Source organism: Raphanus sativus, chromosome 8 (assembly GCF_000801105.2).
Source record: "Raphanus sativus cultivar WK10039 chromosome 8, ASM80110v3, whole genome shotgun sequence".
In the NCBI taxonomy this organism is placed as follows: domain Eukaryota; kingdom Viridiplantae; phylum Streptophyta; class Magnoliopsida; order Brassicales; family Brassicaceae; genus Raphanus; species Raphanus sativus.
In genome coordinates, this window is record NC_079518.1 from 11,233,379 (window position 1) to 11,260,609 (window position 27,231).

General features: G+C 34.9%; 4 protein-coding genes and 1 pseudogene across 4 annotated transcripts; 4 read left to right on the forward strand and 1 right to left on the reverse strand.

Moving 5' to 3' along the window:
- The first annotated feature begins 1,742 nt into the window (after window positions 1–1,742).
- Window positions 1,743–2,507, forward strand: LOC108819968 (uncharacterized). The gene has a single exon (XM_018592972.2). The coding sequence runs from the start codon at window positions 1,743–1,745 to the stop codon at window positions 2,505–2,507; it is 765 nt and encodes a 254-aa protein (XP_018448474.2).
- A 968-nt stretch (window positions 2,508–3,475) lies between these two features.
- Window positions 3,476–4,231, forward strand: LOC130498767 (uncharacterized). The gene has a single exon (XM_056992355.1). It carries the CDS (start codon window positions 3,476–3,478, stop codon window positions 4,229–4,231), a length of 756 nt encoding a protein of 251 aa, XP_056848335.1.
- Window positions 4,232–8,573: 4,342 nt separating this feature from the next.
- LOC108819953 (acetolactate synthase 2, chloroplastic-like) lies at window positions 8,574–10,256 on the forward strand (annotated as a pseudogene).
- Window positions 10,257–14,353: 4,097 nt separating this feature from the next.
- Window positions 14,354–16,445, reverse strand: LOC108821423 (lysine histidine transporter-like 7). The gene is made up of 5 exons (XM_018594464.2): window positions 16,090–16,445; window positions 15,794–15,927; window positions 15,294–15,709; window positions 15,061–15,192; window positions 14,354–14,882 (listed from the first exon to the last, which is right to left on the reverse strand). The coding sequence occupies exons 1-5, from the start codon at window positions 16,353–16,355 to the stop codon at window positions 14,397–14,399; spliced, it is 1,434 nt and encodes a 477-aa protein (XP_018449966.1). The 5' UTR covers window positions 16,356–16,445; the 3' UTR covers window positions 14,354–14,396.
- A 1,109-nt stretch (window positions 16,446–17,554) lies between these two features.
- On the forward strand, window positions 17,555–25,761 carry LOC108821660 (uncharacterized). The gene is made up of 3 exons (XM_056992046.1): window positions 17,555–17,655; window positions 21,641–21,650; window positions 25,066–25,761. Exons 1-3 carry the CDS (start codon window positions 17,555–17,557, stop codon window positions 25,717–25,719), a joined length of 765 nt encoding a protein of 254 aa, XP_056848026.1. The 3' UTR covers window positions 25,720–25,761.
- Window positions 25,762–27,231: the final 1,470 nt, after the last annotated feature.

The following is a 27,231-nucleotide window of genomic DNA, read 5'->3' on the forward strand; positions in this document are numbered from 1 at the left end:
TCTCCAAAGTTGTATATTATTACTTTTCTAAACCCAAATAAAATCATTACAATTGAAAAACAAAATTTATAAGTAATCAATCTTTCTTTTGTTTGTCAAAGAAAAGGAAAGTATTATCAACCTTAAAAATCCCTTATATAACAGTTTTATATACTTATTAGTACCTCTATTGTTGTTGACAATCCTATGATGATTTTTCGATTCTACTGCTCCATTTAGAAGTCCTTTCAAAAGTGATGAAGTAGACGGAAACTATATATAAAAGAAAGAGAAATGAAACAAAGAAAATAAGCAAATTAGTTGTCTGGAATTATATAGAAGATAGAACAGTTATATAGATGACATGGTTTTCCTTTGAACGTGATGTAGTGATTTGAGAGAATCTAGATATTTTTTTTATTTTTTGCAGTTTAAATCGTAAGATTTTCTTTTGTTGGTCAATTTTTTTATTTTTACTTTTGTTTTTCAAATTTGTCTTACTGATCGATTTTCTCCATTACTCTTATTTGATTTTTTTTAATTATCTATGTGTCACTGTACAATTGATCGAGTGACTTATGCTTTTATTATATAAAGGATAGTTGTCTGGAATTATATAGAAGATAGAACAGTTATATTGATGACATGGTTTTCCTTTGAACGTGATGTAGTGATCTGAGAGAATCTAGATATTTTTTTTTATTTTTTGCAGTTTAAATCGTAAGATTTTCTTTTGTTGGTCAATTTTTTTTATTTTTACTTTTGTTTTCCAAATTTGTCTAACTGATCGATTTTCTCCATTCTCTTATTTGATTTTTTTTAATTATCTATGTGTCACTGTACAATTGGTTGAGTGACTTATGCTTTATTATATAAAGGATAGATTGCAGCAGTTTAACGATAAAGTACTAATATTAACAACATATTATTACATTATAAAATATGAAAAACATACTATTGTAATAAAATAATTACTAATATAATATGATTAATAAAATATTATGTTTACTTATTTAATTTTTAAAATTAGTTGAAAATTATAATTTTAGTAACATTTGTTTCGAAAATTTATATTGCCTTCATCAACTTTATGGTCAACTATTACAAACTTGATTATTGTTAGGATGTTTATGCAATTTCTCCTTTCAAAAAAAAAAATTAACTTGCACGAGGGACTCTGCACCTTATTGGCTTTGTTTAAACTAAATCCAGTGAGGCTTGTCTCCTTGGAGATGATGATAATAGCACCGTTCAAGCAAATATTCACTCTCAAAACCTCATGTGCAACCAATAGATATTAGTATATTACAGTTCATGACACAACAACAAGCGCTAATACTTGAAAGAGATGATATTCTGCAGTGTAGGAGACAGACAATATGTGAGCAAACCTTCAAAAGATTAAGATTATATAAGCTGGTGCACATGAATGTATCCGTGAGTGATGCTGATATCATATGCCTCAAGTAGACAAAGCCCTGCTGGCTTTGCATTGCAATATTTTATAAAATCATTTCATCTGAGCAATCTGAATCATGTATTTCTCTTATGCACATTGGATGATGCGTTAGGGTGAATGGTTGGAGGGAGACATTTCACAAACATCGTTATCTTTGATTTAAAATTTAAACTACCTAAAGATTCCACATGTCTCTCTTCCTTAACGTTGTATATATGTATTGACCAGAGAGCCAATATAAACAGTTCAGCCATCTAACTAGCTTCTTCATCTCAAGACATAGAAACAAAGCTCAAACAAGAAAATGTCTATTTCTTTCCATGCTCGTTCTAACAGTGTTCCTTCAATGCAACACCCACAAGCTGCTTATGTTGATGAGCAGTTGGCCAGATTGAGATCTTCTGAGGCGGCTTCCAGCTCTTCTATTTACCAAAGACTAAGCAACCTTCAAGACTTACATGATTCTCTTGACAAGATGATTCGCCTATCAATCACCAATAAGGCTTTATCTCAATATCAGATTGAGAAGCTTCTTGATGGATCCCTTAGGATCTTGGATTTGTGCAATATGGCCAAGGACGCTTTATCACAGATGAAAGAAGGTCTCAAGGAGATCCAGTCTATTCTAAGAAGAAAACGTGGAGATTTATTCGCGGAGGTCAGGAAATACTTAGCCACAAGAAAGGTCTTAAAGAAGTCATTTCAAAAAGTACTCAAGAATCTGAAAGTGAGCCAAAACAAAGAGAACTGCAATAAATTCTTGGTTGTGTTTGGAGAAGCAGAAGCTATAACAATTGCTTTGTTTGAATCTATGTTTAGCTTCATGTCCGGATCTAAGGCTTGTAGAAAATGGTCTTTGGTCTCAAAGCTGATGAGCCAGAACAAAGCTACATGTGAAGATGAAGCAAATGAATTTACAAGATTGGACTCTGTGTTTGAATCAGAGAAGTTACTGAAGATAGAAGATGTGCAGATGCTAGAGTGGTGCATTCAAGATCTTGAAGATGGAATTGAGTCACTCTCAAAGTCATTGATCAAATACAGAGTCTCACTTCTTAACATCTTTTAGGTCATTCTGCTTATAATATTTTGTACAGAAAAAATGTTAATATACCTCTAAATGAGAACATAAACTTTTTGGCTATATACCTTTGCTTCTCTTGTTTATCTTTATTCATACTTTTTGCTCAAATCTTTACTCATCAAATAATCTTCATGAAACAAGTGGCACTTCACAAAATCAACAACGAAGTACACAAATATTTGGAAAGGATTTCTTGTTAAGAGTAAAATCCACTGGTCATTAAGCGTGATCAGAGACCACAGGACTTGTTAACCGTTACTTTCACCACAAGAAACTGGAATCTTGTTGATTGTATTCTGTAGTTCTAAAGTGTTAAGTAGAAACTCGTCTTCTACATTTAAAGTTACAGGAACTCTTTTATTATAAGCTGATACACGGACATACCTTGAGGAAGGCCTATGCGTTGTCCCCTTCTCCAAGCAACGCTGCATATGCCATCTTTTTTTTTTTTGAAAATAGCGCTGGATATGCCATCTTGATATGATTCATATTTTATCATATTAGTATATATTTTATATGTCCATATATCAATCAAAAATAATAATGAATGTGCAGGAGGTGATGGTAGGCAGCAGCACAGTTCATGCATATAGTCGCTCTCAAACACTCTGTACTTCCAGCTCATGTCATTGCCACTCGAGCTTTATACAAACATATAGAAACAAAAGTTTGCAGTGTAGGAGGCAGACAATATCTGATTCAATCCCCAAAATATTAAGTTTAAATTGTGCATATTAATGTATCCACGAGTGCTACGTTAATATCATATGCATCAATGAGCGGGAGTGAGACATTGCAGAAACATCGTTGAACCAACTTTAATTAAGATTCCAAATGTCTCCCTTCTCTAAAGGTGTATATATATGTAATCAGCAGAGAGAAAATGAAGACATAACAAACATCTTTTAGCTCTCTAAGCCTTCTCTGAATCTACGCAAAGCTAAACCATAAAAATGGCACTTTCTTTCCATGTTCGTTCTAACAGCTTCCCTTCAAGACAACACCCTCAAGCCGCTCATGTCGATGAACAATTGAACCGATTGAGATCTTCAGAGACAGCTTCTTCATCTTCGATTTGCCAAAGACTTAGCAACCTTCAAGATTTACATGATTCTATTGACAAGATGCTTCGCTTGTCCATCACGCAACAAACTTTATCTCAAGAACAAGTTGAGATGATTCTTGATGGATCTATCAAGATCTTGGATTTGTGCAACGTTGCCAAAGACGGTTTATCAAAAATGAAAGAGAGTCTCAAGGAGATCGAGTCAATTTTAAGAAGAAAGCGTGGTGATCTATCTGCTGAAATCAAGAAATACTTGGCTTCAAGAAGGTTTCTCAAGAAATCATTTCAAAAAGTACTCAAGAGTTTGAAAACTGGCCAAAACAAAAACAAAGAGTCTTTGGCTGTGTTTGGAGAAGCAGAAGCTGTAACAGTTGCTTTGTTTGAATCTCTATTTAGCTTCATGTCTGGACCAAAGGCTTGTGGCAAATGGTCACTGGTCTCAAAGATGATGAGCCAGAACAAAACTGCATGCGAAGCTGAAGTCAACGAATTTACAAGAGTGGACTTGGAGTGCCAATCAGAGAAGTCCTTGAAGATAGAAGATGTGCAGAACTTAGATTCATGCATTCAAGATCTTGAAGATGGAATTGAGTCACTCTCTAAATCTTTGATTAAATACAGAGTCTCGATTCTTAACATCTAATAGGTCACTGTGTCCACAGAGTTTTGTACAAATAGGAGATGTAATTGTTAACTAACTCAAAACTAATACAAGAATCTTTCATATGCTCAAATCCTATCCTTTCTTCTTTAGTTTCTCCACATAAGAACACAATATATTTTTTTTAAAACAAGAAACTTCAATATCATATTATATGCCATCTCTATACTTCCACATGTTCTTCAATACTTCAAAAACTATTCTGAAACCATGTTAAGTATGAATTAAATCTTATTCTAATATCAGTTCGTTTGCTTATTCACATGCCTTTAATTAACGAATATGGATCTTGCTCATACTTCATCATGCATCCATACTTAAAAATTATTCTTAATCTATTGATTTAAACTTTTCTCTGTTTATTTGTATTTACTCTGTAGTGCTCTGTTTTACTCTGTTTTGCTCTGTTAAATAACCATATTAAAATTATTGGATGTGCACGAGTGACTCTGCATGTTATTGGCCTTGTTTAAAGGAAAACTCCAGCACCATTCATGGATAGATATGCGCTCACAAAACCCATATCAGTATTCCACGCACATGCCATTATCATAAGGAGCCTTTAAAAAATTGGAGAAATCAGATTTTGCAGTGTAGGAGTCAGACAAAACCTGCATTAGCCAACGAAGTTTTTAAGATAATTAAAGATGGTGCACATGAATGTAACAACGTCTCATAGGCTTCAATGAGACAAGCCTTGCTGGTTTTGCATCTACCTAAACCAATAACATGTAGAGTCGTTTGTGCACTAAACATTATTTTATAAGATAATTCATGTGACTAAATCTGAATCATATATAATCAATTAGTATTAGTGCTTGATGCGTTAGAGAGATATATATGATCAAAATATAAAAGTCTTGATCCTGTGTGTTTCCACTTTGGGGGAAAAACTGTAGGTGGGTTTGTTAAATGTGGATGGTTATTACGATTACCTCCTCACTTTCATTGATAAAGCCGTTGATGATGGTTTTATCAGGCCATCTCAGCGCCACATCTTTGTCTCTGCCCCTGATGCCAAAGAACTTGTTCAAAAACTTGAGGTGGGTGCCCACCAAAACTTTGCTTTGCTTTTTCTCTTCCCTTGAGAAGTCTTGTAAAGACGAAGATAACAAAGATAAAAAATTTGCATCAGAAAGTTGACTTTTGTTTTTGATTTTACTCAGGCATATGAGCCTGTGAGTGATGGAACCATAGCAAAATTAAAGTGGGGAGCTGAGAAGAAAGTGCAACAGCCGCAACAACAATAACAAGTAGTGTTCTGTTCTAACACAAGCATGCAGACAGAGATTGCTCTTTAGACTTTGAGAGGGTTCTTTTGTCAAACGAGTATTCAAGGTCCAGGGATAAAAGTCAGATGGAATTATAAATTTGTTGTACTACATATTATTTTGCTCTCACCAACAAAACTTCTAATTTAGATTAAGGAAATGCTGCTAAAACAAAAGCCCAATATTCAGAAGATTAAACCAAAGTTGCAGATTACCCTTAATTCAATCAATGAAAACTTTCCTTCAGAGCACTTATATAATTTATGTTAGTTAACCTTCCCTTGGAATCAGAACTTGCATCTACACCTAAGTTTCTTATCTCTTGATTTTTTTGTTGTTCTTATGTTTAGAAAGAAACTAACCGCAAATTTCTGGTAGGTGATCTATACTATTATTTATGAAGTAAATTTGCTTAGTTGTCATGTTCTCCATGATTTTAGGTAATTTTGCTTATTTGTCATATTTTTATTAAGTTTAAGCTAAATTATCATTGATGTATTATTTGTTTTGAGCTGTGTCACTAAATAATTAATTTAAATAATAGTCTTGATGAATATTCTGTATAAATAAAAATGAATTTTATTTTATTAATATTAATATTAAATTTATATGTTATATTAGCTTTTCTTATTTGTCATATTTTTATTAGGTTTTAGACTTTTAGATAGGATATTAATTTATTATTAGTTTCTAACTATTCACTAATTTATTTTAATGATATAAAGTTTATATGCTATATGCTATATTAAATAATTGATTACAAAATAATATTTTAGAACTATAAAAAAAGATAATTCTTCTATATATATTCTTTTTTGTGCCTATCTGAAAACAATATTTTTATTATAAAAGTTAAAAGAAAAATTAAGATACAAAACAATTTATTATTAAATATTAGTCAACATAAAAATATAAATATATTTTTTAAACTATCTCTAAGATATGAGTGTTTTAAAAAAAACTTAACACAATAATAAGTATATATTTTGATTAAAAGTATTTGACATATATAAATATTTTGATGTTTGATTTAACTATTTAAAAACATCAATAATAATTTATTATGCTGATTTTATATTAATAAGACATAAACTAATAAGTATTTATAAGAAATTTATGCCCGCATGTGCGGGCAAAACACCTAGTTATTTTTACTTAACAAGTTATGCAGATCGGATTTTTAATCAAAAAGCTAGAATTTGACCCGTCCTTTTAAAAGGGCGGGTATATTTTTTGTTTTAATTTCTTTTTAAAATTAATTTTTATGTCTATGTTATTTTTTGTAATCGTATTTTAGTTTAATATTAATTTAATTTAATATAATTTTGGTAATTAAATTAAATATGTTAAGTTGCTAATTATACACTTGTGTCATATGCATTTTAGAAATTATTTTAAGCTGTATTCCTAAAGTTTAAAACATATTATATTTTTTTATTAGTTACCTATCATAATTGGTAAAAACATATTTGTATCCAAAAAATCCGACTCAGAATCGACCCGAAAATCAAAATTTCATACTCTATTAGACTTGATCTATATATTCAAATAATTCTTGAAATGTTATATCCAAAGCTGGTATCGAATCCAATTCACATCGAAAATCAAATATTTTGTTTAAAAAAATGTTTGATTTTTTAAAATAATTTTCTGTTATATATGTGTGTGTAAATTGGTTAATATGGTCTTCACTAAATTTATATAAAATCAAATATAATAAATATTTTTAATCGAATAACCTATTTAAAATACATTAAAAAGTGATTTTGCACCATCTATTTAATTTATATTCAAATTAAACTCAAACAGGTACACGTTTATAAAAAACATAACCACTGCATTACAATCTAATCTCCAATTTTTATATTCTGACAATATATCCTTTTACATACATGGTAGAAGAAGGCAACCGATTGGTCTTTATATTTATTCAAACTAAAAAAAATGTATCCCTATAAAATAGGAATTTAAGCTATATAAGATTCACGTACATGATATTGACGTGGGGAAAAAAATAGGGATGACTGCCTAAACCCCTCTGTAAACTCAAAAACCCTATTTATTCCTCCTACACTACTAACCTCTTGACTAAACCACCCAAAGATATAAAGTTTCTGCATATTTCCCCCTAATGTTTTTTTTGCTCTGCACATATCACCCTCTCTAATCCGATTGCAAAATCAAGATTAAAAATTAATCTATTGCGTTTTAAAATTGCGGTTGCCCATTAACAACTACTGACCCGACTAAACCAACCCACACATTAAAAAAAGTGAAATCGATTTTTGGGGGGAGACACGACGAAGACTTCATCTTTGCAGAGGAGATAGAGAGAGAGACGACAGCGAAGGAGAACAGAGAGAGACAACGAAGAAGATGACATAGACAGAGAGTGAGAGAGAAATGAGAGCAGAGAGTGCAGAGGAGAGAGAGACAGCGACTCTGTACCCATGGACGAAACATAGACTCAAAGTGACGTTAGAGACACGACGAAGAAGAGAGGGTACAGAGGAGAGAGAGAGAGACGAAAACGAATAAGAACAGAGAGAGAGAGAGACGAAGACGGAAAAGAACAGAGAGATTAAGTGACCAACAAAAAAAAGAACATGGGAGAAAGAGAGAGAGAGAGAGTAACGAAGCAGAGATAGCGAGATGGAGAGAGAGTCACGAAGCAGAAACGATGTCGAGGGAGAGAGAGAGAGTATGGCAGATCTTCAAGGAGATCTTGTTATCAGATATAAAGAAGCTTCAAGCTTGTAAAAACAACTTGTTTACCTCTTTGTTTTTATTTGGTTGTCTAAATTTGAAGTTGAAATAGAGAATAGAGACTTAGAAGCAGGAATAAATGTTGAAACAGAATTGTTGATAGCTTTTGTTTCAGACTATGTTCTTGAGACTTCAAAAAAAATGTGTGTTTTGACTCTTGTATGGAGTTTTTATGCTTTCGTAAGACATGCGTTGGTGTTTTAGATAAATAAACTTCCAAAACACATGACAAATTCCCTACATAAAGATCACTCCAAACACTACATGATATACTCAAACTCAAACACATGTTACCACGTCTCTTCTCCATAGCTTTCAGTTATCTCTTCATTCCCAAGCAATACAATCTCATCCGTCTTACCACTCGTCTCTCCTTCTTACATCTTCTCAAGCCTTATTTTTGCTCAATAATACTCTTTCGCGAATCCCTCTCGACATCATCTCTGCTTCATCATTTCTCTCCCTCTCGCCGTTTCTGCTTCATCACTCTCTCTGGCTTCGTCTCCCTCTGTCCCTCTCCATTGTTCATCGTCATCGTCTCTCTTTCTGTTCTTGGTCGTCACTCGTCGCCATCTCTCTTTGTTATTGGTAGTTGATATCGTCTCTCTCTCTCTCTCTCTCCTTTGTCTGTCTATGTTCTTGGTCGTGTCTGTAACTGATAAATAAACAGACCAAAACCTAATCTTAATTTACCCCCAAATTGGGTCCCATTCAGTTTCATCTTCATGAGACACGCATATAGTACAACACGTCACGAACTGATGCAGAACACCTCTGCAAACTGGATCTTTAAACTAGTCTTCGCTTATCCAGGAGGCGCATCAATGGCGATCCATCAAGCCTTAACTCATTCCACCACAGTCCAAAACGAAACATAACTATTTTGTCATGGACATTGACGACATTCCTATCAAGAAGCTTTCTTTCTAGCCACTTCCGTTAGACCCGGACCAGTTCTAATCGACATCTCTAAAGATGTTCAGCAACAGTTTGTGATTCCTAACTGGGAACAGGCTATGCTCTTACCTGTTTACATGTCTAGGAGTCCCAAACACCCCAAAGTTTCTCAGTTAGAGCTGATTGTTTGGTTGGTTTCAGAGTCTAAGAGGCATGTCTTGTATGTTGGAGGTGGTTGTCTTAATTTGAGTGAGGAACTGTGCAGGTTTGTGGAACTTACTGGCATTTCTGTTGCGAGTACGTGAATGAGCCTTGGATCTTATCCTTGTAACGATGAGGAGTTGTCTCTGCACATGCTAGGAATGCATGGAACAGTGTACGCTAATTACGCGCACTGTCGAGTATAGTGATCTACTGCTTGCTTTTGGTGTTCGGTTTGATGATCGTGTGAAAGGAAAGCTTGAGGCTTTTGCTAGCAGGTCCAAGATCGTGCAAGTCACCTAAAGTGTCGGTGTGCTGTGACTTTCAGCTAGCGTTGCAAGGGATGAACGGGGTTCTTGAGAACCAACGAGAAGTGCTTGACTTCGGAGAGTGGAGATGTGAGTTGAAAGAACAGAGACTAAAGTTCCCTCTGCACTTCAAGATGTTTGGGGAAGAGATTCCTCCACAGTACGCCATTAAACTACTTAACAAGTTAACTGACGGAAAGGCAATTATCACAACTTGTGTCAGACAACACCAAATGTGGCTGGCTCAGTTTTACAAGTTCAAGAAACCGAGGCAATGGCTGTCTTCAGGAAGTCTCGGAGCAATGGGTTTTGGACTTCCTGATGCCATAGGAGCCTCTATCGCTAACCCATAAGCAGTAGTTGTGGACATTGATGTTGATGGGAGTTTCATCATGAACGTTTCAAGAACTCGCAACCATCAGGGTTGAGAATCTTCCAGTTAAGGTGCTCCTGATTAACAATGAGCATTTGGGGATGGTCCTTCAGTGGGAAGACCACTTCTACGCAGCTAACAGAGTCGACTTGTTCTCGGCGACCCGGAAAACCAGCACGTGTTACCGATGATCCCTAGTGGCAGAACGTTCATATATATTATGTAAATTATGTGGTAAAGTTTCCATGAATTTTATATAAAAAATACTGATAAATATTTAGTAATAATAAATACTTATAAAATTATTTATGTAATTATCACATCTACTTTATTAATCTAGTCTTATTTTTTATCTACTTAAAAAGTTGTCATTTAAGTTTGGACCTATTCACCTTTTACTAGAACTAAATATAAAATAATCTATTAAATTATAGTAATATTTGGATTTAACCTCCTAGATACTCGGATATTTAATTTTGGATTATCTAACATTAACAGCCTAACTCTTATGAATTATTTAAATTTCCTAATAAATATAATTAAACAAAACACTACGGGTGCTTTTTCTATTTTCTTTTACTACGAAATATAATTCATTTACATGTGATCTTTGATTCACAAAGTAAATGTAAATGTTTTGTGCACATAAAAAATTCATATCACAATATTATATACATTTTGGTATTAAAAATATAATTCTACTGTAATAATTTATAATATAGTTTATATATACTTGATCATTAATAAACAAATCTTCATTATAATTTTTACTGTGATTTTCTATAGACTGAAACGCCTTAATAGACTATAGTATGACTTTCTATAGACAAAAATGTCGACAGTGGAATGTTTATTATAGATACATATATCGGTTCTTTAATAATATCTAATAAATAAATTGATGATTTATATAACTTTTACTTGTTATTAAATAAAATATTCTAAAAAGTATAAATTAAAGTTTTCAAATTTTGGATTTTCTGAATCTAAACAAATCAATTGTTAATGGAATTATATGTATTTATAATCCAATCAAAGAGAATATAAATTTAAATTTGATCTAATAAAAATTAAAAGAAAATATTTGCTTACAATCTAACAGAAACTAAGAAAAAACTATGAAGAAACAAATTTTCAAATTTCAGATTTAATATATCTAAACTAATCTAACCTATTTTATCGACTATTTTTGGAATATAATAAAAGGTTATAGCAAAATTCAACTCAATGTTTTAAAATTTTATCGATAATTTAGAATTATCTGATTTATGAAAATGCCACTATCATTAATCAATTAAAGATTATGTTTGTTAAAAAAAACTTAACCAAATTTCTATGGCACATTAACTATACTATACTAATGCGGCTAAGGTAGTATATTTCCCAGATAAACTATTTGCAACAGAATATTTCCTATATATATGATTTAAACATATATTTTCCAAAAGTATGAAAGATTTATATAAATTCTACTAATATGAAAATTAACAAAAAACAAATAACTTATTTTTAAGAGAAGTAAACCTTCCATTATTGTTTTCATATTGTATGCTAATTCAACTTTAGTCACCTGCTTTGAAAAGAAAACTGAAAAGAATATATTAAACTAATTATGAACTTAAGATAAAACAAAATAAATGGCCAACTAACTTATCGTAAAAATATTTATACATAATTTTTATATATTCGGTAAAAAATAATCTGCGATTTCAACACGGGTACTATTCTAGTTAATATTTACAACACATATTATGCATCTTATTCGGTCTTTTCTTATTTTGATCGTTATCATTTTGTTTTTATTAGATTTTTCCTTATGTTTCTTATTTTTTCTTTTATTTTTCTAAATATTTATTTCTCTCTCTATGTAACGATACAAACAATACATTCAATGAACCAAAAATCGATCTTAGAGTTCTTTTCAATGATAACATTATCTTATTCACTATATTATTTGACTTAAATGAAAAACATTTTTAAATCAAAGATGTCATTGTTTCGTTAAATATAATCTGTCCATTCTTTAAAGTCTAATTATTTATAAATCATATATGGACATTATAAGAGATTTATAATTATTATATATACAATTATATTTTTATATGAATATAAAATCATTATATCAATTTCTATAAAAAAATTTATGTTCATTATATTATGTAGTATATAAATATAAAGAGAACTGATCAAAAATTATTAAAATTTCTATAATATTATTATTATATTCATTAATCCTGCTAAGGATTTGGGAAGAATTCCCGTTGCAAATGGTCTAATATCCCCTTGTCAAAGGTGCTCTAATGAAATTGGTATGAAGTCCAAAACCTTTTTTTAAGTCCAAAGCCTTAGCCTTCCCTTCTCTTGTTGCAAACCGTACACTCTCCATCCTATGGAACCCAGCAGAAAATTAATAACGTGGATTCACATGTAAGCATACTATGAACATTGTCTTGATCTGTATTCCACTTCATCTTCATCCTCATCCTTCCGCTTGCTTCATTTTACTGGATTCATATGTAGGCATTCATATGTAAGCACACTATGAGACTCTGTATTTGATTAAAGATTTAGAGAGTGACTCAAGTCCATCGTCAAGATCTTGAATGCATGTCTCTAAGATCTCCACATTCTCTATCTTCAAGGACTTAGAAGATTCGAATTGTGAATCCACTTTTGTGAATTCATTTGCTGCAGCTTCACATGTAGCTTTGTTCTGGCTCATCAGCTTTGAGTCCAATGACCATTTTCCACAACCCTCTCTGATCCCGACATGAAACTAAACATAGATTCAAATACACCAATTGTTATGGCTTCTGCTTCTGCTTCTGCAAAGTAAACGCAGATAAAGCCCGAAGCGAACCATATGGAACCACACATGAGCATAAACGTTGCAAGAAACATAATTTCTGTAAGTCTTCTCTGATCTTTGACAGAAATGCGCAGCAGAATTAGTTCTTTTTGTTCATTAAGATTTTTTTTGTGAGATATGGATGTAAAGGCATGGACCAACATAAATAATGTAGTCATTACTTTCTGTACACTATTAGATTTGATAGAAATCCCCTAGACTATATTTGTGAAGTGATTTATACACATGTCCCCACTACAATCATTCTCGTTGAAAAAAGATGACATGGCTTAAAACAAATATGACATGGCTTAAAATAAATATGACATGACATTTATCTAATTGTGGCACGTAAAACTTGCTATATCAAGATTTATATTTTTGGTAAGATTCTTAAATATGATGATAGTTATTTTCTATATATAGATTTATATTTTTCATAATAGTAATATAACTAATAAGTTTTATTTCAAAAATATTTTATTCTCTATAAATATTTATTTTGGCAAGATTTTAGAAATATGGTAATACCTAATAACTTTTTTATATTTATTAAAATAATATATTGTATAGATAAATAACAATTACAAATATAATTTTTTACATCAACTTATGAATCATATTTTATATTATTAAAATAAGTATAGTTATAATTATATATTTTATCAACTTACATATGTTATTTATATTTAATGTATATATTTATTAGAACTAACTTACATATTTGAAATACACTTATTTAAAAAACTAAATAAAGTATAATATGAGTAAAATAACTTTATAAAACTTAATTATTTTTATTAAAATTTAAATAAAATTAATTTAAAAGTTAAAGCAAACTTGGATAAATCAAACTAGAAAAATACATTATGGTTTTATTTTTTAGTTAATGAAATTAAAATAAAAATTCAAAAATATATTTCTATAAGAAAATTATATTTTTAGAATTTTATATCTGCGCACGGCGCAGGAGAACTCCTAGTAATAATTTAGGATGACAGTCAAAATGGCTTTGCTATAGATAGATAGAGATAACCACTATTAGTAGCTTATAACCTCAGAAACAATGCTACATCCATTGTAAAAATATATTTTTGTTTGAATCAACCTAACATTCTTTGAAAATAAATTTAAGCTTTCCTCTTTCTTTTGAGAAATATTTATCAGGTTAAGTATAAAGTTTTAAATATTTTTGTTTTCCATCTTTTTATCCATAGATGATTTTTTTCTGTGTGTAAATTCATGAGTTGGTTTTCATCCAACCCCAACCCCTTTTAGAATATGTTACGCGGTTACGTATTCAATGCCATTGATTGAGACTTATAGAAAGTTTAATCGTGCACAAGAAAAAAAAATCCAAGTTTAATATGCTGCCGTTTTTCAGTCCAAGTTTAATTGAGTTATTAAGTACAGGTGCTTCCAAGATTATAACCACTTGTACTAGAATTTTTAATCTACTTGCGAACAGTTACAAGAATATGATCTAAGGTTTAAAGAAGTTTGCATGTAAACCCGTATCAGCCAAACGCAAAGAAGAGCCAACCACAAGCAAAACGCTGAGAGACACGCCTAAACTTCCCACCAAAACGTTAAACAACCACATCAAGCTTTTCCTCTGGGGATTTTTGAGAGATATCCACATGAAACACGGGTATGTAGACGTAACAAGCAAGCCTACTGCTCCGATAAGAACTGCAAGATAAGTCATGAACGAGAATCCAACGGCTATTAAGAGGCTAACCGAACCCAATAACACGCGCAACATCATCCGGACAAAGAAGGAGCAAGGCTTTTGTGTCTTCGTTATGTACAACATCTCTGCGTTATCACATGATGGCATTAAGAATATCGGATATGAGCATAAGCAATAGAAGATAAACGTGAGGTGTATGAAACAAGCGGCTTGCTTTGAGTAGCCTTGTTCGTAAAGTTTCAAGTAGTTGCCTATTGGACCTCCCGTAGCCGGAATCTATCATAAAAATAAATTCACAATAAAGCATTAACAATAAATATTGGAGATATCATAGGGAGAAAGCTATTTATCTTGTGGATCAACTACTATGAACCGTTAATGTTTGATTATGAAGTGAATTATGTGAACCTACACAAAAGAATAATATATAAATCGTAATCGTACTTTCACATACCTTGTCACCGTATGCCCAATATACAACAATGGCTACTAGAAACATGCAAATCGCGATGATCACATGAGAGATCACCACGGCTCTCCACATTGTCTTTCTCGAAGGATTATTTGGATCGGAAGGTAGAGTACCCTACAAATATCACAACAAAACCTTGTCAATACTAACCAAAAGAGAACTTAAGTTGAAAACGTAAAATCAGTTTTAAATTGTGATTTTCTCAATCTTAAGACCTGTATCTCTAGGACGAGGTTGTTCCCGCGAAATGCCATGGCTATCATTCCAATTGCGTTGATAATGTTTTCGAAACTTGTATCATTTGTAGTGTAAGAGACATTGTTTTGATGATGATTCCTTTCATTAGCTAGAGGTAAAGTCCATACTGCGGTGGAATATGCTACGGCCATAAGACTACCGACCAACGAGATTCCAAAAAGAGAGTTCATGTTCGGAAACTGAGACATGACCACTGCGAGGATGCTGAAGATCAAGAAGCATTGCACGGTAGTAAGTGGCTCTGTGTCATTTTCAGACATAATGAGTAGAAGTTGATTTATTGTTTTCCCTCCGGTTATAACCAGAATTGCACAAGCTCCTCCTGAAAGATACATCACAGGGAATATTCCCAGAAGTTTCCCAAGCCTCACACCTATATCATATTATTTCATGACCACAACAAGAAACGGTAAACGACAAAGTTCGAAAGAATTTGATAGATTTTTTTTTATATTACCGAATGAAGCAATTACAAGTCTCAAGTATCTACTGATACGTATTCCTTGTACGGCTTCGTGGAGATTAACAAGAAGCCATATTGTGTAAAGCTTCCATGCAAATCCCACCGTTAAAACAATCGTTCCCCATAACCTGGACAAAATAATATTTTCAGAGAGCACATATTATATACAATAAACTAAATAGTACATAATACAACTTACACATTAAAAACGTTATTACACAATACTAATCGGAACTTTAGATCCGAGAAACTAATGAATAGAGAGAGTTTAGTTTGATACGATATTTTACCATCCAACTGTTGCGAAAGCAGCAGGGAGAAAAAGCAATTGGAAACCAAGTCCCGAACAGATAAGATGAAACGTCGCCGTGTAAACATTCCCTTTTCTTGATTCTGTGATCGGCAGCCACTCTTCCACCGGGATCCGTCCACCATCACCGTCGCCGCTGGAGGTTGGCTGTGGATCCCTGGAGAGGTTTTGTGACATGGATGAAGGAGAACCATCACTTTCTTGTAATTCTAAATCAAACAACATGGCCAATTTTATCTCTGACATTGTAGGAAAAATTCAAACCTCTCTCTTTCTCTCTCTCTCGAAGATTTATAACGTACAGCCACAGGCTGAACGATGTTATCTTTTACTATTTCTTTTCGACATTCACTGTATTATATAGCTAATTTTTTTTTGATCAACTATATAGCTAGATTATCGGCTATAATTGGGAAGCTGCATTAAAAGTAGTTGAAATCGTAAGATGTGACATAAGCATAATGACGTAGTTAGTTGTGTCATTTTCTTACATTCTAAAGAGGAAGAAACTGAAATCAGCTATCTATTCAAAACCAATTATAGGAAGAAATCAGCCATCAATTCAAAACCAATTATAGGAAAAAAAAATTGTTTGCATATAGACCTTTCGTCTCTTGTCTATATTTATTCATATTGATTGCAAGAATCTTTAATTACTAATCATCAAATAACCTTCAAGATTCAACTACGAAGTACAAAAATCTTTGGAAACAATGTCGTGATGAGTAAAAACCACTGGTCATTAAGGGTGATTAGATCATAGGACTTATTAGTTGTTACTTTCACCACAAGAAACAAGAGAGACTTGAATCTTCTTGATTTTGTTCTCTAGTTCTAAAGTGTTTAAGTATTATGAAACTCTTGTTCTACAATTAAAAGCCACAGTAACTTCATGATACTCGGACATACCTTGAGGAAGGCCTATGCATTGTCGGCTTCTACAAGAAACGCTGCATATGCATTCTTGAGATGATTCATATTTTATTATCTTAACATAAATTATATATGTCCAAAATAATATTTATATCAATTGAAAAATAATAAATGAATGTACAAGGAGGTGACGGTAGCAGCACGGTTCATGTCATTAGTCATTACCACTCTGTACTTCCAGCTCATGTCATTACCACTAGATCTTTATACAAACATATAGAAACAAAATTTGAAGTGTAGGAAGCAGACAATATCTGATTCAATCTCCAGAATATTAAGTTTAAATTGTGCATATTAATGTATCCACGAGTGCTACGTTAATATCATATGCAGCAATGAGCTGGAGAAGACATTGCAGAAACATCGTTGAACCAACTTTAATTAAGATTCCAAATGTCTCCCTTCTCTAAAGGTGTATATATATGCAATCAGCAGAGAGCCAATATACACATAACAAACATCTTTTAGCTCTCTAAACCTTCTCTGAATCTAAGCAAAGCTAGACCATAAAAATGGCACTTTCTTTCCATGTTCGTTCTAACAGCTTCCCTTCAAGACAACACCCTCAAGCCACTCATGTCGATGAGCAATTGAGCCGATTGAGATCTTCAAAGTATTGAATGTTTTCAATTAAAGCTTTCTTAGAGTAAAAGTTGTTACATGGTTTGCTATATATATTACATTGGTTAAGTAAAAGGAAGCTAAACCAATGATATAATACATAACCGATGTAACCGGTTCAATATATATCCGGTTATCATCTAATACGCCCCCCTCAAGCCAATGAAGCGGAAGCAAGTGAAGACGAAGATGGAGTGAAGAGGCTTGAAGTTGACATACGTCGAAGAATGGAGAAGAAAGGACCCGGCTGCAGAGGCTTCGTTAGAATGTCTGCGTGTTGATTAGAGCTTGAAACGTGCATCAGACGAAGGAAGCCATTCTTGACTTGATCACGAACGGTGTGGCAGTCAATCTCTACATGCTTCGTCCGTTCGTGGAAGACCGGATTAGTGGCAATGTAGATTGCAGACTTGCTATCACAGAAGAGCTTAGCACGAGTAGTAACTTTGACGCGAAGGAACGTAAGCAGTTGCTGAAACCAGAGTAACTCACAAGTCGCCTGAGCCATACTCCGATACTCTGCTTCAGTGCTGCTTCGGCTAATAACATCCTGTTTCTTGGATTTCCAAGTAATCAAAGAGTTTCCAAGATAGATGCAATAGCCAGTGATAGAACGACGAGTATCCGCACAAGCTCCCCAATCAGAATCAGCAAATGCATTGAGACAAAGCTCAGAAGATGCAGAGAAGAAGAGACCCTGACCAGGATTATTCTTGATGTAGCGAAGGATCCTGTGTCCAGCAGCAAGGTGGACATCAGTTGGAGCTGACATGAATTGGCTGAGACAATGAACCGCATAAGTGATATCAGGCCTCGTAATCGTCAGATAGAGAAGACGTCCTATGAGAGCTCGATAAGCAGTAGGATCTTCAAGAAGAGTGCCTGACTTCATGCGGAGTTTAGTAACAGGATCCATCGGAACCGAAGCCGGTTTACAAGCTAATAAGCCTGCATCAGACAAAAGGTTGAGAGCATACTTGCGTTGAGATACAGAGATCCCAGTAGCAGAGCGAGCAATCTCAAGACCAAGAAAGAAACGAAGTTCTCCCAGATCTTTGATCTTGAAATGCTGATGAAGAATGTCCTTAAGAAGCTTCTCAGCAACAGTGTCATTACTAGCGATCATGATATCATCAACAATTCTATTTCATGAATGCATGCTGGAAAGATTTAAATCTATCACCATAGCACTACACAACACTAAGAATCAGGCTAAGCACTTTTAAACAACTCTCTAGCAATTTTTAAAACACTTCTCAACCTCAAAACACAACTCAAACAGCAACTGGGACAGATTCTCAATGCAAAACCATTAAGCAATCTTAACAACAATCCGCAGCCCTGTTAACAACACCACAACACAACCAGATACCAACACAAGATTAATAGCAAGATGGGTTTCAAGAATCGCTCACATAAGAAACCAGGTTGGTTCCTTTAACTTCTTTATGAACCGGCCATGACTTGTTGGACATTTGAAGACTGGATCGTCACCCACCTTCTTCTTCTCCTTCAGTTCATGGCCACCATCTTGCTTCTCTTCACCCAAAGACCCCTCCTTTCTCCATGCTTGTAACTCGCCATCACATCTTCAAGTGAAAGCTACCACCTTTCTTCTTGAAATGAACTCGCCACACCAGTTCCAATAGAAAGCTATCACCTTTCTTCTTTGGACAGAGAAGAACAGCTAGCTTGGACAAAGCACAAAGCTTTTGGTTGATCAGACCAGCTCTTGCTCTTGAATCCAATGTCTTCTGTCTTCATGGGCGCCATGGGATGGTGAGAATCAGCAGCAACAAGCTTCTGGACACCAGGGATGAACACGCCTTCCATCTTCAGGTGTTGAACATCTTCTTGGCTCCTTTACACACTCTTGAAGCCTTGACTACAATCTCTGAAGCTCTTGCAATAGATTCTTTTGTACCAGACCCAAACTCATCTCAACTTTGTCTTTCCATTTCTTTTCTTCAAGTTAACATGGTATCAGAGTGGCGCAGCGGAAGCGTGGTGGGCCCATAACCCACAGGTCCCAGGATCGGAACCTGGCTCTGATACCATGATATTTTTATAAGTAGATACTGGTTTGTGTTTGATGAAACCCCAATGGGGAGAAGAGAGAAAGAACTTGCGGTTTGAGAGAGATAGATTAGGAGTTTGTTTAGGTGTGTGATTATGAGATTAAAGAACAGAGATTAAGAGACTGAGAGATTAAGTAACCAGACTAGAGAATAGAGAATCAAAGACTTGAGATTATGAAGTGGAGAGGGGAACTCCCCCTTACTCCCTTAAGGTTTACAAGTTGCCATACACACTGCCTTATATAGGCTTTACACTTTGCAAACTCATAAACCTATATCTAATGGATAGAAACACTTGATAGAAATTAATGGCTTGGATGCAGTCTTGGGTCTGGTCTTGCTTTAATTCAAATGGAGGCTCTTCATTGGTCTTGATAGTTGGCGCCTGGTTACTCTGAATAGTTAACCATGTATATGTCTTCATAAGTGACCAGATACACACTGATTCAAACACTTGGTGGAGAGTGGTCTTGGTCATAAAGGTAAAGCACCTTTTGACCAGACCTGAACAGCCTGTCACCAGCTCTTCTTTGCTACACCAAACTGTCACATACTTCTTCACTCTTGCGCCCAACCTTAATCTTTTTACTTCACCATTTGATCCAATATTACCCACAGTAATATTTAAAGTTACCACAGTAACTTTCCAAAGTTACCACAGTAACTTTGGAGTTACTGTCTAACTCAAATCTCTCCAAATGATCTCTAAGTCCCTCCTGGACTCAACCCTATCTTTGCACAGCCCTCATTGTACTTCTAGACTCCTTTACACACTCTTGAAGCCTTGACTACAATCTCTGAAGCTCTTGCAATAGATTCTTTTGTACCAGACCCAAACTCATCTCAACTTTGTCTTTCCATTTCTTTTCTTCAAGTTAACATGGTATCAGAGTGGCGCAGCGGAAGCGTGGTGGGCCCATAACCCATGTTGAGACATGATCTGATCAAGGAGAGTACTTGGTGGTGTGATCTGACCTGATGAAGATGGCAAGAAGCCACGAGAGAAGGGAAGACACAGCCGGTTTCAAGAAAGAGATCCAAGAAGTGTTGGTGGTGTGCAATGAGGTGTTGAGCTCATTGCATCACGAGAAGAGGCCATGATCCAAGTGGTTCTTTGGATCCCTTACATTGTTGGTAAGGTACAAAGAACCACTGGCCAATCCCCAGGCCTTGATGAACCTACTCTTTTTCCCTTACAAGGTTTTGTCCCAAAGGGTTTTCCTTGTAAGGTTTTTAATGAGGGGATTCTTCAAGGTTCCAAGCTTGACTTAGGATCACCTAGAGTCAAGCTTGAGGGGGAGTGTTAACTTGAAATCTTGTGTGAGCTTGCATTGTCTGATGTTGGTTGATGATAGTGATGCTTGGCCTCAGTTCTTAATGAATGTGTAGCAGATCGTAATGTATTGATCAGTTGATACACGCCGTAAAAGATGTACCAGAACAACGCACGAACAAGGTGTTGTCAGAGGGAGATTGTTCATAGCCAGCTTTGAAAAGTACATCCGTGAGACAATGATACCACTGTCGCGACGCCTGTTTAAGACCATAGATCGATTTGTGCAAGCGGCAAACAGGGTTTGGTGGTAAGACAGTACCAGGAGGAGGAGTATAACCCTGTGGTAAGCTCATGTAGATTTCTTCATCAAGATCACTGTGAAGAAAGGCATTTGAGACGTCCATCTGAGTAAGCTGCAAGTTAAGAACCGCTGCAAGACCCAGAAGAAGCTTCACCGAAGCAAGCTTAGCCACAGGAGAAAACGTATCAGTATAATCAACCCCCTCTTGTTGAGTATAACCCTTTGCAACTAAGCGAGATTTACGTCTCTCAACGGTACCATCAGCACGATATTTGGTTGTGAAAACCCACTTACACCCCACAACATTTTTATCTCGAGGAAGAGAAACAACAGTCCAAGTTCCATTGTCTTCCATAGCCTGCAGTTCATCAGTAGTTGCTTTTCGGAATTCAGGTGACATCATGGCCTGCTTGAAGGTTGTGGGTTCGGGGTCAAGGGAATATGAAAGAAGATAATGATGATAGATGGGTTTGAGATTAGAAAGAGTATCAACAGAAGCAAGAGGATAGCGAGATGAAGTAGAACGAAGAGAAGAATTATGAACAAAAGAGCAATGATACTCAGAAAGGTAACCTGGAGCACGAGCAGTCCGTTGTGGTCTTGTGCGTAAAAGCTGACTCTGTCCAGTCATCGATGGTACAGTCCCCCGAGGAATAGTCACAGATGGTAATGCAGAAGAAGATGATGCATGAGATGGCAATGCAGAAGATGAAGGAGAAGACTGAACTTGAATAACAGAATCTAAAGCAACAGGAGTAGAAAGAGGTAAAACAGTTTTAGGAAATATTTCATCAGAAGAAACCGAATCAGTGATATTATGATAAGGGAAAACGTTTTCTTTGAAGACAACATTTCGAGACACAAAAACACGGTTTGTATCAATATGCATGACCTTGTAACCTTTGTAACCAGGTGAATAACCAAGGAATACACAAGCATCAGCACGAGGAGAAAACTTATGTCGATCTTTAGGCAAAGTAGAGACGTAACATAAGCAACCAAAAGATTTGAGAAAAGAATAATCTGGTTGTTTATGCATCAATTTTTCATAAGGTGAAAGCTTAGCAAGAAGCAGGGATGGAGTTCGGTTAATCAAGAACACAGCAGTAGAAACACAATCAGTCCAATATTCAATAGGAATTTTCGATTGAAAGAACAAAGAACGAGCCACATTGAGAATATGTTGGTGCTTACGCTCAACAACAGAGTTCTGCTGAGGAGTATAAGCACACGCGAACTGATGAACCATACCAAACTTACGAATCAGAGCAGGGAAAGCGAGCTCAGGAGCATTATCAGTGCGAATCGATTTAATAGTGGATTGATATTGAGTATGAACATGTTGAATGAAGGTAGGAAAGACAGTAGAAACATCACTCTTATTCTTTAAAAAATAAAGCCATGTTACACGGGTACAATCATCCACCAATGTCAAGAAATATCTATAACCCTCTATTGATTCAACTGAAAAAGGACCCCAAACATCCATATGAACTAAGTCAAAAGGCAAAGAAGCTAAATGATTGTGAGATACAAAAGGTAAACGCTTTTGCTTAGCTAAAGGACACACAGAGCAATTCTCAACAGTTGATAGCGAGGACTTGTTAAACGGTTTGATACCCGGAACATGAAGCATCTTGGCCATGGAGGGATGTCCCAAACGTTGATGCCAAAGATGTCCATCATCCAACACAGAAGCACACAAACTAGGAGAGGAAGCAGAGACAGGATTATCAAGAACATAAAGATTGCAGAAAACAGAACCTCTACCAATCGTCAACTCCTGAGTAGATTCCTGAATCAAGCAATGATCAACATAGAAGTGAGCAGAAGCATTATTATCAACAAGTAAAGAACGAACACTAATGAGATTGAAATGAAAAGAAGGCACATAAAGCACATTATGCAGAGTGATAGTTGAAGAAATGATAACACTGCCTATATGACTAATGGATTCTTTGTGACCATTCGGGAGTGAGACTGTAACATCAGTAACCGTAGAGAGTCCACTAAAACGCGCAAGATCAGAACAAACATGAGTCGTTGCTCCACTGTCAACAATCCAAGAACCACGCGGGAGAGAATTGTATAGAGAGGTAAGGCATTGATGGTTAAAGGTGAGTGTATTTTGTTCAAAACGAAGATTAGAAGAGAGATTGAGGATTATACCAGAAGATGATTGAGCAGCCATGTGACCTTGTTCCGAAATTGAAGCATGCTGAAGAACTGAAGGTGCAGTAGGACGAACAGAAGCCTGAAGCTGTTGAAGAATGTACTGGACCTGATCCTGACTCAAACGTTGCACATCCAAAGATGGAGAAGGAGGAGGACCCAACAGAGATGAGTTGGTGACATTAGCAACAGTGTTAGTCGGAGGATACGGAGAGGTCTGATGTTGTGGAGGACGAGGGTAACCACTCTGGTTCTGTTGCCCTCGTGGAACCAAAGAAGAAGATGGTCCACGCGGTGGTTGTCCATGGAAGCGATGACCAGGAGGATAGCCATGAATCTTAAAACACTTTTGTAGAATATGGCCATATTGACCACAATATGTGCACAAAGGTCGTTGCTTAGGTCGATAACCAGCTTGAGCTGCAAGAACAGGAGCTTCTGAAGAAGAGAGAGGTTCAGATACAGAGCCCGTAGTTTGAAATATTGCAGTCTCAGTAGAAATAGCCGGCTTGATACTCTTTTGTCGTTCATCCTGAGTAATCATATTGAATACATCTTCAAGAGAAGGTATTGGCTTGATCATTAAGATCTGTCGTCGACTAGCATCATAAGATTCATTAAGGCCCATCAAGAACTTCATAACACGGCTTCGTTCCTGCAATTTCTCCCACAGTGCAGCTGCATTACATTCACACTTGCCACACGTGCAGACAGGAAGGTCAATGAAGTTCTTATATTCCTCCCAAAGAGTAACTAGCTCAGTATAGTAAGCAGTGACATCCATAGAACCTTGCTGAAGCGTCCCTAAACGTTGCTCAATTTCGTAAACACGAGGAGCATCATCTTGTTTGAATCGTGCCATTAGATTCTTCCAAATAGATTCAGCAGAAGACATATAAAGAAGACTCTGAGCAATCTTCTTTGACACAGAATTCATTATCCAAGTTGTGACCATATCGTTACATCTAGACCAAGATCCAGCATCACGATGATCAGAAGAAGGTTTAGGGATCGTACCATCAACAAAACCAAGTTTGTTGCGAACGTTCAAGGCCATACGAATCGAGCGTTTCCACGAATGAAACTCAGCTCCAGACGATAAGCGATCAGAGACAAGCACCAATCCAGCATGATCGGAGCTATGAAGATAATAGGGATTCTCATAGTGATCAGTGAAACGAGAGTCAACAGGCGACGAAGAACCCATGGTGACGAAGGATCGAAGAAGAAACAGAACGCGAGCTCAGATGGAGAAAAGCAAAATCAGAAATCGGGAGATGATGGAGATGAATCGGAGCTCCAGGAAGACGATGAAATGCACAAAGAGAGTGACGAATCGCAACTCTGATAAGCTAACCGCCATGAAAGAGAACTCAAGAACTCGCGAACGAAGAAGCCATAGATGGCTCTGATACCATATTGAATGTTTTCAATTAAAGCTTTCTTAGAGTAAAAGTTGTTACATGGTTTGCTATATATATTACATTGGTTAAGTAAAAGGAAGCTAAACCAATGATATAATACATAACCGATGTAACCGGTTCAATATATATCCGGTTATCATCTAATACAAAGACAGCTTCAAGCTCTTCTATCTGCCAAAGACTTAGCAACCTTCAAGATTTACATGATTCTCTTGACAAGATGCTTCGTTTGTCCATCACTCAACAAACTTTATCTCAAGAACAAATTGAGATGATTCTTGATGGATCTATCAAGATCTTGGATTTATGCAACGTTTCCAAAGACGGTTTATCACAAATGAAAGAGAGTCTCAAGGAGATCGAATCGATTTTAAGAAGAAAGCGTGGAGATCTATCAGCTGAGATCAAGAAATACTTAGCTTCTAGAAAGTCTCTCAAGAAATCATTCCAGAAAGTACTCAAGAATTTGAAAACCGGCCACAACAAAAACAAAGAGTCTTTGGCTGTATTTGGAGAAGCAGAAGCTGTAACAGTTTCTTTGTTTGAATGTATGTTTACCTTCATGTCTGGAACAAAATCTTGTGGCAAATGGTCACTGGTCTCAAAGATAATGAGCCAGAACAAAGCTGCATGTGAAGATGCAGAAAATGAATTCACAAGAGTGGACTTGGAGTGCCAATCAGAGAAGTCCTTGAAGATTGAAGATGTGCAGAACTTAAATTCGTGCATTGAAGATCTTGAAGATGGGATAGAGTTACTCTCTAAATCTTTGATCAAATATAGAGTCTCGATTCTTAACATCTAATAGGTTATAGTGCCCAAAATATTTTTGTACAAATAGGATATGCTTGTTAACAAACTCGAAACTAATACAAGAATCTTTCATATGATTAAATTATATATTTTCTTCTTTAATTTCTAAACATAAGAACACAATATCTTTAAGAAACATGAAACTTCAATACCATATCATATCCCATCTCTGTACTTCAACACTTTCTTCAATACTTACAAAATTCTGAAACTATGTTGCTTATGAATTAAATCTTATTCTAATCTCATTTCTTTTGCTTCTTCACATGCCTTTAATCAACGAATGTGGATCTTGCCTATACTTCATCATGCATTCATACCTTAATTCTTAGTTTGTTGATTTTATACTTTCTTTGTTTATTTATATTTACTCTGTAATGCTCCGTCTTACTCTGTTCTGCTCTGTTTAGCATTCTTACTCCTGTTTAGTATTGTTAGTGTTTTATTTTAACCTTAATACAAACATTTTCTGATGGATTTTTTCTGTGATTTAGAGCCGACTGATTCAAACGCATTGGTTACGGTTGCGTCTGCGGGAGTTTGTGAGTGCGGATGGTTATGATTTCAAACGTTTTGTCTGAGTGGCACAACGTTTAAAAATTATTACGTTTGTGAAATATTTATGCTGACTGATTATAAAATACTAGTATTATCTCCCATGCATACACACGGGCATTTTTTGTGATTTTCAGTGGAAATAAATTTTACTTTGAGATTATATAAGCTACAAAGAAAATAAATGTTATTTTGAAGGTTATATTTATTGGTAAAATTTAAAAGAAAACTAAAAGCTTGTTGTTTATTTCTCCAAAGTTGTATATTATTACTTTTCTAAACCCAAATAAAATCATTACAATTGAAAAACAAAATTTATAAGTAATCAATCTTTCTTTTGTTTGTCAAAGAAAAGGAAAGTATTATCAACCTTAAAAATCCCTTATATAACAGTTTTATATACTTATTAGTACCTCTATTGTTGTTGACAATCCTATGATGATTTTTCGATTCTACTGCTCCATTTAGAAGTCCTTTCAAAAGTGATGAAGTAGACGGAAACTATATATAAAAGAAAGAGAAATGAAACAAAGAAAATAAGCAAATTAGTTGTCTGGAATTATATAGAAGATAGAACAGTTATATAGATGACATGGTTTTCCTTTGAACGTGATGTAGTGATTTGAGAGAATCTAGATATTTTTTTTATTTTTTGCAGTTTAAATCGTAAGATTTTCTTTTGTTGGTCAATTTTTTTATTTTTACTTTTGTTTTTCAAATTTGTCTTACTGATCGATTTTCTCCATTACTCTTATTTGATTTTTTTTAATTATCTATGTGTCACTGTACAATTGATCGAGTGACTTATGCTTTTATTATATAAAGGATAGTTGTCTGGAATTATATAGAAGATAGAACAGTTATATTGATGACATGGTTTTCCTTTGAACGTGATGTAGTGATCTGAGAGAATCTAGATATTTTTTTTTATTTTTTGCAGTTTAAATCG